Source organism: Mustela putorius, unplaced genomic scaffold, assembly GCF_011764305.1.
Source record: "Mustela putorius furo isolate JIRA1106 unplaced genomic scaffold, ASM1176430v1.1 tig00537335_pilon_pilon_pilon, whole genome shotgun sequence".
NCBI classification, from domain to species: domain Eukaryota; kingdom Metazoa; phylum Chordata; class Mammalia; order Carnivora; family Mustelidae; genus Mustela; species Mustela putorius.
This window is the reverse complement of record NW_025422457.1, coordinates 5,269,570-5,284,363: the sequence shown is the minus strand read 5'-3', so window position 1 is coordinate 5,284,363 and position 14,794 is coordinate 5,269,570. Positions and strand designations below refer to the sequence as shown.

The 14,794-nt window shown below is 40.2% G+C and overlaps 1 protein-coding gene across 1 annotated transcript in view; it reads right to left on the bottom strand.

Moving 5' to 3' along the window:
• The window catches only part of LOC101674100 (serine/arginine-rich splicing factor SR45-like), a 51,868-nt gene that overhangs the window by 34,386 nt on the left and 2,688 nt on the right, over positions 1-14,794 (bottom strand). Inside the window, exon 3 of the mRNA XM_045074327.1 lies at positions 9,965-10,021. Within this exon, the coding sequence (XP_044930262.1) occupies positions 10,014-10,021 (8 nt within the window). The 3' untranslated portion in view covers positions 9,965-10,013. The remainder of the gene's footprint in view (positions 1-9,964; positions 10,022-14,794) is intronic.

Here is a 14,794-nt window from a genome sequence, read left to right as displayed (position 1 = left end):
CAGTCAGGACCCAATGACAACAACCCAGGCAAAGAGGTGAGGAGCCCTAAAGTTAGTGTTTCACGAGGATTCTTTGCTTGACTAGCATAAATGCAAATTTGAAATGTAAAAGTGAATCATTAACCACTGAATTAATTATAAGCACAGTGATGTCCTGCAGAGATCCTCCTCCCTTGGGCTCAGGATATGTACCTGCATGGCTCCTGGTTTGGGTTTCTGATGCTCCCCACTGTGCTCCAGGATCTCACAGAGCAGCACAAAGCTTTAAAGAGCAAGCTAAGAGCTAACACCTAGTTGCACTGTCCTAAAGATACTTACCTTTACGGGTAAACAGCTGGGAGTAAAGTTCTGTCTGCATTTTCACTTGCATAGAACTTGTTGATAGTGTCCAACTTGACACAAAACCAAAAACTGAAAGACTACTATTGTGGATATAGCTTTCCTTCAGGAAAGAAATTATTTTTTTTAACTATACACATTTTCAATATATTGCAATGGTTCGAGTGATCTGGCTTTTTAAAAAGCCAATGAAAAATGACATAAATATAAATCCAACATGTCAAAACTATTTCAAATTACATAATATTTTCTTCTCTCGGGCAGCTGTGCTCCTACCATCCTGAGGTTTCACACACTATACACTATAAACTGAATTTCTTGGCCTTGATCTATCAGCAAACACTGAAGATCCCATTGTCCCTGAGCTCTGACCCCAAAGGGCTCCACAGAAGGGAAGGAGCAAGCAATTATATACACACATACATGGTCTCAAAGTACATTGGCAGAGTCCACACCGACAGCTGCTTGGTTTTTTGCAGGCCCGGGTTCCATAATCATATATACCTACAATTGCAGAGGCATTCTGAAAAACCTGTAAGGAGATGTGTAATAGAAGTATAACTAGAGAAACATGAGTGACATCTGCCACTTAACCATATTACATTTCAGCACTGAGATTCTTAAAAAAAAAAAAAAAAAATTATTTAAGAGAGACAGAGAGAGTGAGAGCAAGCAGGAGTAGGGGCAGAGAAAGAGGGAGAGAAGGAATCCCAACCTGACTACTCCACTAAGCATGGAGCCGGACTCAGGGCTCAATCTCTCAACCCTAAGATCATGACCTGAACTGAAATCAAGAGGCAGATGCTTAGTGCACTGAGCCACCCAGGTGCCCCTCAACACCCAGATTCTAATTTAACTTCAGTGAGGGCAGGAATCCTAGTCTGTGCATTGTTTGCCAATAGCGGGCAAGATTGGGGCACCAGGGTGGCTCAGTGGGGTACAGCCTCTGCCTTTGGCTCGGGTCATGATCCCAGGGTCCTGGGATCAAGCCCCACATCGGGCTCTCTGCTCAGCAGGGAGCCTGCTTCCTCCTCTCTCTCTCTGCCTGCCTCTCTGCCTACTTGTGATCTCTGTCTGTCAAATAAATAAATAAAGTCTTAAAAAAGAAAAAAAGCAAGCAAGATGAAGAGTCCACAAAGCCAACCATTATGTTCAGAGGGATGCTGAACCTATTCAAAGTTTGCATTTTTAAACTTGTCAAAAGCAACACTGTAACCAAAGGCAAACACTTTATTTCTTTCATTCAATCAATGAATGTCTACTGAGACCAATAAGTTGCCAGGCACTCAAGAATATGCAATGGGAAAAACAGTCTTTTCAACAAATGGTGTTGGGAAAACTGAACAGCTACCTGCGAAAGAATGAAACTGGACCACCTTCTTACACCATACATAAAAATAAACTCAAATGCAGTAAGGACCTACACATGAGACCTGGGACCATAAAAACCCTAGAAAAGAACACAGGCAGTAATTTCTCTGACATTGACTGTAGCAACATTTTTCTAGATAAATCTCCTGAGGCAAGGAAAACAGAAGCAAAAATAAACAATTGGGACTACATCAAAATAAAAAACTTCTGCACAGAAGACAAACAAGTAATCAACAAAACAAACAGCATACTGAATGGGAGAGGATATTTGCATATGACATATCCAGTAAAGAGTTAATATCCAAAATACATAAAGAACTTATGCAACTCAACACCAAAAAAATCAATAATCCAATTAAAAAATGGGAAGTAGACGTGAACAGACATTTCTCTGAAGAAAACATACAGATGGCCGACGCATGAAAAGATGCTCAACATCACTCATTGTCAGGGAAATGTAAATCAAAACCACAATGACATATCACCTCACACCTGTCAGAATGGTTAAAATAAAAAATACAAAAAACAACAAGTGTTGGTGAGAATGTGGAGAAAAGAATAACTTGCTCTCTCACTTTATGAACAATGTCTTATCTGAATAAGGGAAATCAACAAGTCTGAGATTTTAAGAAAAAGATTTTAAAGCATAATGATAATATAAAATGTATTATTTGTACATGTTCAGATGCCAACTTGCAAATGCGCAAAGACACAGAGTTATACAGAATTTCGAAGACCACTGGTTTAAAGAACTTAACCCAGTGAGGGAGATTCTATGCAGGCCTTCTAGAGGAAAAGGTGATTTTGAATGAGTTGGATTATTCTCAGCCCAATCCTCAGGAACTTCTGCCCATTCCCAGGGAAAAGACATCTACAAGAGTGCTGGTAAATAATAATGTGAGGCCACATTACCCAGACACATGTGGGAAACTGCTCAAGGAGGCACTGTTGGAAGACAGATTACAACGCAAGTGAGGAGTGAGGTACTATCTTCACAACTGAGCTCATCTCGAGAGCCACAAGGCCACAGAAATATCTGAAACTGTGAGGTAGCCATAAAAAACAACATAATGTTGTTGTTTTGTTGTTTTGTTGTGGTCTCTCAGAATGGTTAAAAGGGAGACCACAGGTCAAATCGCTTGTGTGACAGACCTTGGAGACATCCTGCAGCAGGTGGGAGGGGTCAGGAGACCCTGTATTTCCTCCAATCTGCAGGATCAGCATCTCGTTGCCTTTCTTGGGAGCCATGGGTTTGGTCTGGGGAGAGCAGGGAACTCTAAATCAAAGTCTAGAAGTCATTAAATATGAAATCCCTTCCTTTACTGTCTCTATCTAACCAGTCCCTCTTCCCAATTAAAAATAAGACAAAACTAAGGCGCTCAAGGAAGCTGAATTGTCCAAGATTCTGAGTTCTCCTAATTTCAAGTCTAGAATTTTAGCCACAAACCAGACACTACTGGAAACCAACTGTCTTGGAAAGACATAACTTTGTATTTTCCTCAAGTTGTTTTTTATGTCATTTGGCTAAGAAACAAAATTGGCTTGAGTCTGGCCAGGAAGCTGGGTAAGAAGTTGTCACTGTCCTGACTCACCAGGTGCGTCACCCAGATTGGGTGGCAACATATCCAACCAACAGAATGAGTCCCACCGAGAGATGTGCACTGGGATTTGTTTGGATACAGCATGACCAACAAGGACACAGCACTTTCCTTCTCCATTCTCCGTGAAGTAGCCTTCAGTTTGACAGTGTCACCCATTGGAGGGGCTTTGGGATCCCTGTAAACAACAGACACCCCATTTGCTAAAGGAAAGAAACTACCTTCCTCTTTATATTTAGAATTCCACTAAAGATTTACAGTGCCAGGGACACGTGGGTGGCTCAGTTGGTTAAGCGTCTGCCTTTGGCTCAGGTCATGATCCCAGGGTCCTGGGATCGAGTCCCACATCAGGCTCCTTGCTCAGCATGGAGCCTGCTTCTGCCTCTGCCTGCTGTTCTCCCCGTTTGTGCTCTCCCTCTCTCTCTGGCAGATAAATAAATAAAATCTTAAAAAAAAAAAAAAAAAAGATTTACAGCGCCAAGTGGCAAAATAGATAATGAACATGAATTTGATGTACTCAGAAAAGATCAACTATGTAGTCTCCCCACAGAAATTATCATACTTTACTAAATTTGAAGACTTACATTTTGTGTGCTAAAAGAGATTTGTAGATTTCTTTGTCAAGGACCTCTGTCTATGGGGTTGGGGGTTGTACCATATTTCTGAAAAGCTCACATTTCTAACCCAAATCAGTGTAACATGGCTCCCTTTTAGACCGATATAGTTATATACACTGGGTGATTGGACAAGGTCTTCTGATCATTTTTAAAATATTTTATTTACTTATTTGAGAGAGAGACAGAGATATTGAGAGAGAGTGCGAGAAGGAAGGAGAGAGAGAAGCAGGCTCCCTGAGCAGGGAGCCTGACATGGGGCTCAATCCCAGGACCCCAGGATCATGACCTGAGCTGAAGGTAGACGCTTAACTGACTGAGCCACCCAGGTGCCCCATGAATCATTTTTCAAGAAACTATACTTCCCAAATAGTTGTTTCTGACCCAATCCAGGTCACCAGCTCCCTATATGACTTCACATACCTCCAAATATAACTTAAAAGGGGGACGGTAGCCACAAGGATGGGGAGCTTCACTGTCTCCCTGTACAAGGCAGATATCATTCATCAATTGTTACACTTTTTCCACTACATTGAGACTTGGTCTTGATTCTTCACAACCCAACACTGCGAACAACACTGTCAACTAACTGGTCTTGACATCTAAATTGAAATCTATTTGCAATACCAGGATTAAATTAAATCACTACAAAATCTAACTATTCTCGAGAAGTTTCTTTGAACAACCCAAATTTTATCTCTGGCTACCTAATGTCACATTCCTAGTGGTAATGTTCTTTAGACGGGTCAAAAGTTCCATCTCTGCTTTTACACATTAGAATTATAACTCGCATTCTGAGTTTTGAGTTGCATTAGGAAATAATTTCAGGTGGGGAGATAAGGAACATATTATCTATTCCCTATTTTATTTCTTTGAAATGAGTAGAGCTATGGTTTCCCAGATTGTCTACTAAGTTGACTCTCAGGATTCTAGTTTGATTTGTGTTTAAGGCCAATATATATATTCATATTTTATCTGACTTATTCATCCTTAAAATAAGGACCCTGAAAACTAATCATTGCTTGGTTATTATTTAATATTGGCACACTTGGGGATCCCAGGTGGCTCAATTGGTTGAGCATCTGTCTTCAACTCAGGTTATGATCCCAGGGTCCTAGGATTGAGCCCCACCCACATCAGGCTTCCTGCTCAGTGGGGAGCCTGCTTCTCCCTCTGCCCCTTCCCCTGTTCATGCTCTCTCTCTCAAATAAATAAGTAAAATCCAAAAAAAAAAAGAACTTTATTGTGTATAAAATCACAGTAATATGAATAATTTCTGATTTTGTCCAAAAAATTAATTCTCCCAATTACACTGCAAAGAGTTCTCAAAGATATAAACCACTCTGGATTATATTTCCTTTTAAGTCTCTTTATTAGAAGAATGTCTCAGGCACTAGGAAGAATATAATTCTTTGCATGTTAAAGAATTTTAGTTTACTTTAAAAGTTTTGGTAATTCAGGGTTAATTATATACTTTATACTGGAACATGAAAGATTAGTAACCTAAAGATATTTAGATAGTTTCTCTAAAGATTAATAAAAATGATGAAAAAAATGAATATAAGCCTTCCTTGTTGAATTATTATGGGAAATGAATAAGAAAATTTCTTCAGCCATACATAAAACAGTAAAATTCTGAATCACAAACTATGCATTCAAATAAAACATTAGTGTATTTCTCAAAATCATTACTAATAGTAGTTCTTCTCATGTGCCCCATGGCCAGAAGAATCCCAGAGCAGGACAATAATAGGTCCTTTTAATTATCATCATTCTCTGGAAAAAAGTACATCTTGAGAAAATATGCGAGGGCCATACCAGTTCTGATGACAATGCACAGGCAAAGATTTAAGTCGATAAATGGCATAACAACCAGCCCTAATGGGCTGTAAGTGATGAAAAGCCAAATCACTTGGCTTATGGGGAGGTGGGTGTGTGGATTAACTGACCCATACAAAAAGTGTAGGCATTGACTTCAGGCATGGCTGGATCCAGTGCAACATCACTGCGCTTTGGTCTCTTTCTATCTCTCACATCCACTTTCCTGTTTATTGCCTTCCCTCTGAGGCAAGTTCTCTCCCTGTGACAGCTGGAACAGCACTAGGCATATATCTTCCATTCCTATCCAGCCAATACCCAAGTACTTGTTCTATTTGCACAAATTTGGTCACACACCCATTGAACATTCACTGCAGCCAAAGGATGCTGGTCCAAGCAGAAGAGAGTGAATGCTACGCAGCAAGAACCAGTAGCTTTCTATCCTAATAAGACATAACCAATTTTATATTGCTTTTGAGCTACATAAATGCCTAGGTTCCTGTTTCCTAAAATTTGGACATCTTGAATTCATGGAGCCATCTGCTCATATCATATGATTACCTCAAATTCAAATGTTCTTTTTGGAACAGAGCACACCAGTTTGTGAGAAGGTTCTTATCTACTCAGCGTGTTGCCTCTATATTGTAGCTGAAGTCCCAAAGCTGAAAATAGTAAGAGACAATTCCACCACCACCCCCCCAGCCCCATTCTAAAGAGAGTGCCTGAAACATACAGGCCAGACTTAATGAAAAAAAAAAAAAAAAATCAGGGGCACCTGGGTGGCTCAGTCAGTTGAGCGTTCAACTAGATTTCAGCTCCGGTCATGTTCGCTTGGGTCGCAGGACTGAGTTTTGCATGGGCTCTGAGCTCAGTGGGGAGTCTGCTTGGGATTCTCTCTCCCTCTCCCTTGACCTCTCCCCCAATACTCTCTTTCTCTCTCTCTCGCTCTCTCTCTTTCAAATAAATAAATCTTAAAAAACAAAACAGGACAAATCAGTCCAGTCTCTGTGAAGCCCTCACTTCCAGCTTTTATAGGACATGGCCAAATTGTGAAAGATCATGGAAGAAGGTCAAGGAAGCAGGAATTCAAAGGAGTGGAGAGTGTTTGAGTTCTTTTTCCTTCTCTCCTCACCCATTTCTCCTCACAGAGAAAGGTATGTTACCTCCCAACTTCCCCCATAAAAGATGGAAGGAATCTGCAGAAGGGGAGACAGGCGCCTTGCTTCTTAGCAGACAACTTATCGGATGATGAGATGAGAAAAATAAAGCAGAGTAGGTGGTGGGTGTGGCTGTGTTGCTTGAGATGGAATGATCAGGGAAGACCTCACTGATAAAAGGACACTGGGGCCAAGGCCTAAAAGTGAGGGGAAAAGCCATGCAGAGAGAACAGAATACCCAAAGGTCCTTAGCAAGAACATGGTTAGTAGTTTCTGGAGAGGAAAGGAGCCAACAGGACTGGAGAAAAGTGAGCAAGAGGGAATGTCGAAGGGATAAAGGGCGAAGATTAGAATGGTGCTGCATTTACTACAATGGGTGGAGAGTAATGGAAGTGTGTGCAAGACCACACACCACACCCTGCATAATGTACTGCCTGAGCTTTCACTCAGGCCTGGACTGGGGGCTGGAGGTGGTCAGGGAAACTTTGAACTACATGTGAGATTAGATGTAATTAGATTAGAAAATTAGGCGTTAGGTTTGGATTTAGACTGAACTGTACTTGTCTTTTAATACCTGAAGGTAAGCCTTACTTTTCAGGTATTAAAGTGGCTGGAAAGCCATGAGATCTATATGAAGGGTTATCTCCAGGGCAGGAATGAGTAAGTGCATGATTGAAGGTTAGAGAAAAATAAAGCCGTTCCCTATGTATACCTCACAGAGTTTACTTTATTCAATAAACTGATTAGTTTCTAAAAGAATCAAAACCCTTACAATCCATCTGTGAATTCACCATACACAACACAATGTTTTACGCACTAATGTGTGCAAACTCAGTACACATTTGCTAAGTATGGAGTATTATAATATGCTATTTGGGGGGAAAATGATGTGGCACTAGATAATGGTCAGATCAGGGAAAGCTGAAGGAGGGCTTAACTTCCTAAGTAGGATAATTCAAAACTTGAGATTATTTGTAGGGTTTACATGTGGATTCCTGACCTTTAATTAGAGTCACTAACAAAGGTCTCACTGTGAACTTGTTAGAAAGGATCAATACCCAAACAGACTATAACACAGAAATGATATTTGCTGCCTGCTAGTTTTAATGTGCAGTGTAAGTCCAGGAAGTAGAAACAGCAGCAGGATTGTTAAAATGAAATAAATTGAACAGAAACAGAATAACACACAGAAGTGACACTTTTTTAAATGATGGAAATCACTAAATTGGCTATTTCCACTTCCATTTTGGGCTTAAACAAGATGACAATTTGTTACCCTTTCATAGAGAAGAAATCCAGAATTTGGCAGTCCAGAGCAGAAATGGCAGCTCCAAGGTCAACAGAAGTTAGATTCTTCCTATGGCACTGCTTTGGTCAGTCCTGGGCCTATCACCACCTGATCCACAATGGCTACTTGATTTTAATCCATCACATCTACCTCCCAGCCAGGTAGAAAAAAGAAAGAAGAAGAGGACTCCTCTTTCCTTTGAAGGATACTCCCATGAAGTCCCCATGGGACATCCTTTGAAGGATACTCCCATGAAGTTCTAGTTTCTCTTAAAGACCTGTAGGTGAAGTTAGATTGGATGCTTTTTATCAAGAACAGTTATTCCCTTCCTTATGTCTGCCTGTTAGGTTAGTGTGTTCACAGCTCTATTTACTGGTTATATTGTGCTTCTGATCTTTAATAGCTAATGCCACTAGTCCCAAAGACAACAGTTCAGTTATATAACCTATCAACGTCCTCCCTGTCCAACCCTCCTCCAATGAATTGGCTGTGCCTGATGACTCATCTGCCTCCTATGGAAATTATTAATAATTTGAGTCAGGAAACATAGAAGGAAAGGCAGAGTGTGGTGGTGGAACAGGGGTGGGCTTCAGCTCCCCTGGACTGAACTCCTGTCCCCAACATTCACGTAACATGACTTTGGGTAAGTTTCCAGCATCTCAAAATTCCCATTTCCTTCTCCATAAGACAAGAAGGGTAATACCTCTTGAAGCTGCTATGAGGAATGAATTAAATAACATGTGAAATGACCCTATGCCCCTAAGCACTCAAACTCATTTTTCCGTAATTCATTCATTGTTCTCAGACCCCGGCAATGTGCTAGATACCATGCTGGATGCTATGGTTGTTGAAGCCTAAAGAAGAAATGCAGAGAGCTCATGATGTAATACAGGAGCTTAAGACACACAGAAACAGGCTCTGCAGAGAAGGAAAGGTTTTACACACGTGCAACATTAGAATGACACCTCTCTTGACTTATATCAAAATGCTAGATACATTATCTTCCAGAAAATGGGATGATTCAATCTGTTAAGGATCTGTGTGCTTGATTTGCTGTTTGGTAACAAGCACTGACACGTGGGCCACCCCACGTACACAAATAGGGTCACATGAAATGCTTGCAGTGGCCCCCCTGCTACATTTTTCTGAAAAGTGACAGAGAAGTACCTGCGTGATACTCTCTTGACTACTCCGTGAACATCGCGTATTACTTTAGGTTAGAATGTGAAAGCTAAAACAAACTGATCATCGCACTACAAAAATTCAGCCAAAAGTCCCTTTTTTACATCCATATGTCTTCAAGCCTTATGGCAATAGTAATGATGCACTCTCTAGTCCCCACTGCCTTTGCAGAGATGTGTTACAGATCTCTACGTGCCTGGCCCAGGGTGGGCACTGCGGTTGTGAAGATGAAAAAGATGGCATCTGTCCTCCCAGAACGGAGCACACAGAAGGGGCACAGACAAGTGAGATTTTCATTACCATGTGATTAACGCTACGGAGAGAACAGATATACTGGAGCGCTAGGCAAGTTCATAGGAGGGGACAGCCCATCTAGCTTTGGCCAGTGAGGGAATGTTGCCTGAAGCAAGTGAGTTCTACACTGAGGCCTAGAAAATGAGCAGAAATTAACCAAGCGAAGGGTGCTTCAATCAGTGCAAAGGGCAGGTCGAAAGGGCATGGTGTATTAAAGATGGGAAGGATTCAGTGTGGCTGAAGAGGAACGTGAAAGATAAGATTTGCTAGGTCCAGATATTGTATCCCTGCACAGACACATACCATGAAGAATCTTGATCCCCGCCGTGATGACTCAGTTCACGGGCTTCTCTTAATTTTCTAGGACATGCAGAGAAATAACAAACAAATAAACAAAAGAGGATTCATTTTGTTATGGCAGAAAATAATTTTATGCAAAATCAGAGAAACAGCTACATAGTACCACTTTTCCGCATAGAAGAAACACAGGAAAAGCAGTATACTGTTACTGTACATATATTCTAAACAACTTGTCAATTCATTAAAGTGTTCAAGCTTTCAGTAACTTGGGCTTAATTCTTTATACCACTTCAAGAATAACATGGTAGGATGTCTCAGTTAAGCATCTACCTTTGGCTCAGGTCATGATCTCAGGGTCCTGGGCTCCCTGCTCAGTTGGGAGTCTGCTTCTCTCTCTATCTCTTCCCCTGCCCCTGCCCTCCGCTTATGCGCTCTCTCTCTCTCTCTCTATCTCTAATAAATAAATAAAATCCTTAAGAAAAAAATAACACAGTAAAGAAATGATCATGATTCTGCAGTGTCTTTGAAAATTTTTTAAATCTATATTTAACTTGTTTCCTTGATGCAGACCCTCATAGAAGTTCAGGCTAATTATAAGGTATGTCTATATTACTATCCCTTTGGGTGAGAGAGTCCATCACATTTCATAAACTTAATGGAACGAATAAGAATTTATGCAACACTAAAAAATTAACCAGAAATTTCCACATAGTGACACTGTGGCCAATTAATGAAGCTAATTTCTCAGTAGGCAATCTGTTACCTTTAAAAAATGCATATAACTAAAGGATTTTTCTCTTTCATTTATGGTTACTATGCAAATTGAATATCCATAAATTCATTCTAGATAGAGTAAAAGCAATAAAATTTTCATGATTTGGCAGGCTTTAAATCATTTACAACACTATAATAAGTTATTGAAGAAAGAGGCTTATAAATTGACAGAATCCCCTTAATAGCAAAGAAAATGTTAGTACTTTGCAGAGAAAAAGAAAAAGCAGAATTTCCTATTTAACTGACACAAAAAAAACAATTTCCAGAAGTTCAATAGATATCTTTAGAAGACAAAAATCATTCACAAAAATACTAGGTTAGGTGCTATGATCAGATTTTTTTAAAAAATGAACCACGGTCCTTATCCCCACAGAGCACAAAGTGGAATAGATTACCCTCTCCTCACAACAGTATGGATTTTCAGGTTCCTACAACTTATGGAATAGAACATACCTTGAATCTGGACCACGAGAAATCAAGATGAAGTAGAGTTGACAATCCTACAGCCCCTTCAGCATATTTGAGACCTCTTTGAGAAGGGGAAGGGATATTAGGTAAGGAGATCCAATGTCCTTGTTCTAAGTCATTGAAGTAACTTTATTCCCTCTGCTATGGGATATGCCCCAATTACCACTCCCTTTCTAATTTTTCTGCTCCATCACAGCCTTGCCCTCCATTACTTATCTTCATTATTTGGAAACATCCATTTGACAGAAAGAGCCATGAAAGAATGTGATTCTGACATTCATTCTTACAACGCTTCAAAGATACCTGAGGGGAGAGGAACAACTGACTTAAGAGCCTGAGTTGCTGTTACGAATTCAAATATTCAATTCACTGATCTCTTAGATCTGCAAGGATAAAAGTATCCTGTGGTGAATTAAGTGAGTGTTAACAAGTGATGTGCCCAGGCTCAGGAAGACAGAAGAAAAATTATGTATTCTGGAGTAACTGGGGGAGGTATTTAAATAAATTTATATATACATATTTACTTATCACCCACCATGCACCAAGTATATAATTCTGTGAAAGAGGTATTATTGTTCCCGTTTTAAGGATTAGAAAACACAATCATTAAGACAAGAGATTTTCCTTAAATAGTTAAGGACCAGAGACAAGATATGGGCCTAGACCTGCCAGTCCAGCACTCTTCCCGTAACACTAGTCCACTTCTTGGAAGCAGCAAGGTACTAACTGGGTCTTGAAAGATATAGATTGGAGCAAGGTATTGAGAAGAGACAAGTCCATAAGGAAGAGAAGTGTGTCTCAGGCCTGGTCACCCTTAAGGGTATTGGGAGAACACACTGCCACTAGATTTCCTTTCACATTTTTCTCTCTAGTAAGATATTAGAGAAGAGACGACTGGGACAGAAAACCTCTTACTTCACAATTCTGTTCCTGAGGGTACCAATTTAGGAAGACCATAGCCTTGAGGGATCACTATCAGAGTGGGGGAACCCTTAGATAACAAGTTTATGACTTTCTGTCTTCAGTAGTTTAGAAAGCCTAATTTATTAGACTCTTGTAAAATTTCAGTATTATCTCATTGTCCTTCATTCCAGTCTCCTCCAGAGAGCAGGACACATTACAGAAAAAGGAGAACCGATGTTACAACCCCACTGCTCTATCTTTTCTGTTTCGTTCTCTAAAGACTTCATTTATCAGGTGATCAGTTTACACTAGGCAACAGTTCGTGGCTAGTCCAACTGAACTATAGTGTGTAACTTCCATCCATTTAGGGATCAAATTCTGGATGTGAACACAATAAAAGATCGCTCCTGGATTGAACTGTATAGATTTGCACTTATGTTACCACAGTTATGTTTATACATTTGATTGTAACGTTGACATTAAAAACTTAGCTTAGTATGGTGACTAACCTAACATTAAAAAAAAACTCAGCTGTTTATTCCATGCGTTGCTTATTTTCAACAATTAATTTTTTTTTTAAACAAAAGGTGTTCTGGATGAAGACTTAGTAAAGCTTAGGTTACACATTAGAATTCAAGAGCTGAATATACAGTTGTTGGCTGCATAGTCTAAAAAGGTAGCAGGCTTGAAGGTCATATAATGTCACTAGAAGAACGTCTGAATGACATGAGAAGTTTTAATTCCTAAGGAATCGTTTTAATTCCTAAGGAATCGTTCTTTCCTAAGAAAGAAACTATTAGGGGTTTTGGTTACTGGAAGAGGGGGCTAGAGTTCTTAAAATTTTACCAGTGATGACTTTGTAAAACAGTTGGCTTAGATAATATAAGAGCGAGGCTAATGCAGGATCAAAATATCAGATTATATTATCTGTTCTGATGCAAATTTTCTATGGAAGTCTTAGCAGGAAAATGGAAGAGTCTAAAAGGGAATACTTAAAACAATTTTTAGAATGGTAGCAAGTTCTCCATTTGTTATATACTGTAATACATAATAGTTTCCAAAGACCCACTTTAATGGAGTTTTAGGATTCTCCCCTGTGTTTCTTGTGCCTTTTATGACACTACCATTTTCTTGCTTGTGCTCTTAAGCCACCACTAACGTACCACAAAAATATTTTCAAATGCCAAAAGAGACAAAAAAAAAAAAAAGATGGGGGTGGACAGCAAGCATAGACTATAAGAGATGAGAGCAATATATGAAATAGACAAGTCAGTGGGCCAACAGAAACCAGTGGACAAGAGGAGGCAAAGCACTGACTTGTCAAACCATAAATTTGCAACGCTTTTTTCATTTGGCAATGGACATCCAGAATATGAAGACAGTTGACTAAAACAATGTAATGTGGTATAGAAGTGTTAAAATGTAAACATGTTTCCAGTTGAAGGAGCACCTGGGTGGCTTGGTGGGTTAAGCCTCTGCCTTCGGCTCAGGTCATGATCTCGGGGTCCTGGGATGGAGCCCTGCATCGGGCTCTCTGCTCAGCAGGGAGCCTGCTTCCTCCTCTCTCTCTGCCTGCCTCTCTGCCTACTTGTGATCTCTCTCTCCGTCAAGTAAATAAATAAATAAAATCTTTAAAAAAAAAAAAAAGATGTTAGGGTGAGATGAGTAAACTGTGTGAATTGCTAAGTAGTAATATTTACCTAGATTAACTTATAGTTCGCATGGCTAATCAAGAAGAGGTGTGACTCATATCCGAAACAAAATGGTTCATGTTCACATGCCTAGAAAAGGCTTTTGTATCTGCGGTGGTTTCCAAACTTTAGTATGGATACAGGTTGTTGGGATGCATATCAAAATGTAGACCAGGGGCGCCTGGGTGGCTCAGTGGGTTAAAGCCTCTGCCTTTGGCTCAGGTCATGATCTCAGGGTCCTGGGATTGAGCCCTGCATCGGGTTCTCTGCTCAGCAGGGAGCCTGCTTCCTCCTCTCTCTCTGCCTGCCTCTCTGCCTACTTGTGATCTCTGTCTGTCAAATAAATAAAATCCTTTTTAAAAAATGTAGATTTCCAGGCCCCTTTCCCAGATTCTGATCTAGCAGTTCTAGAGTAGGGTTTCCAAATCTTGGCCCTATTAATATATTAAGAGATTATTTTCTTGCTGTGGGGACTACCCTGTGCCTTGTAGGTGGTTGAGCAGCATTCCAGATCCACTAGATATCACAACATCCTTCCCTGGGCCTATTCCAGATGTTGCTAAATGTGCCCTGGGGGCAAAAATCACTCTCCTCCTTTGGGAATCACTTGTTAGGGTGAAGCCTATGGACTGCATTTCTAATAAGAATATCCGAGTGGTTTTGGTCAGTGAACCAAACTTGAAAAATACAATGTGCTCAATTATGTCCCCTCCAAAATTCATGTTAAAAGTCCTAACCCTCAATACCTCAAAATGGGATCCTATTTGGAAAGAGTCACTGCTGATTTAGTTGAGATCATACTCAGTTAGAATGAGCCACTAATCCAATACAATTGGCATCCTTATAAAAAAGGGAAAATTTGGACCCAAGAGATAAGCACACAGGGAAAATGACATGCAAGCCAAAGAACTACCAGAAGCCAGGAGAAAAGGCTGGAACAGAGTCTTCCTTAGCTCCCACAGGCAGAGCATGGACCTGCAGACACCTTGACCTCATA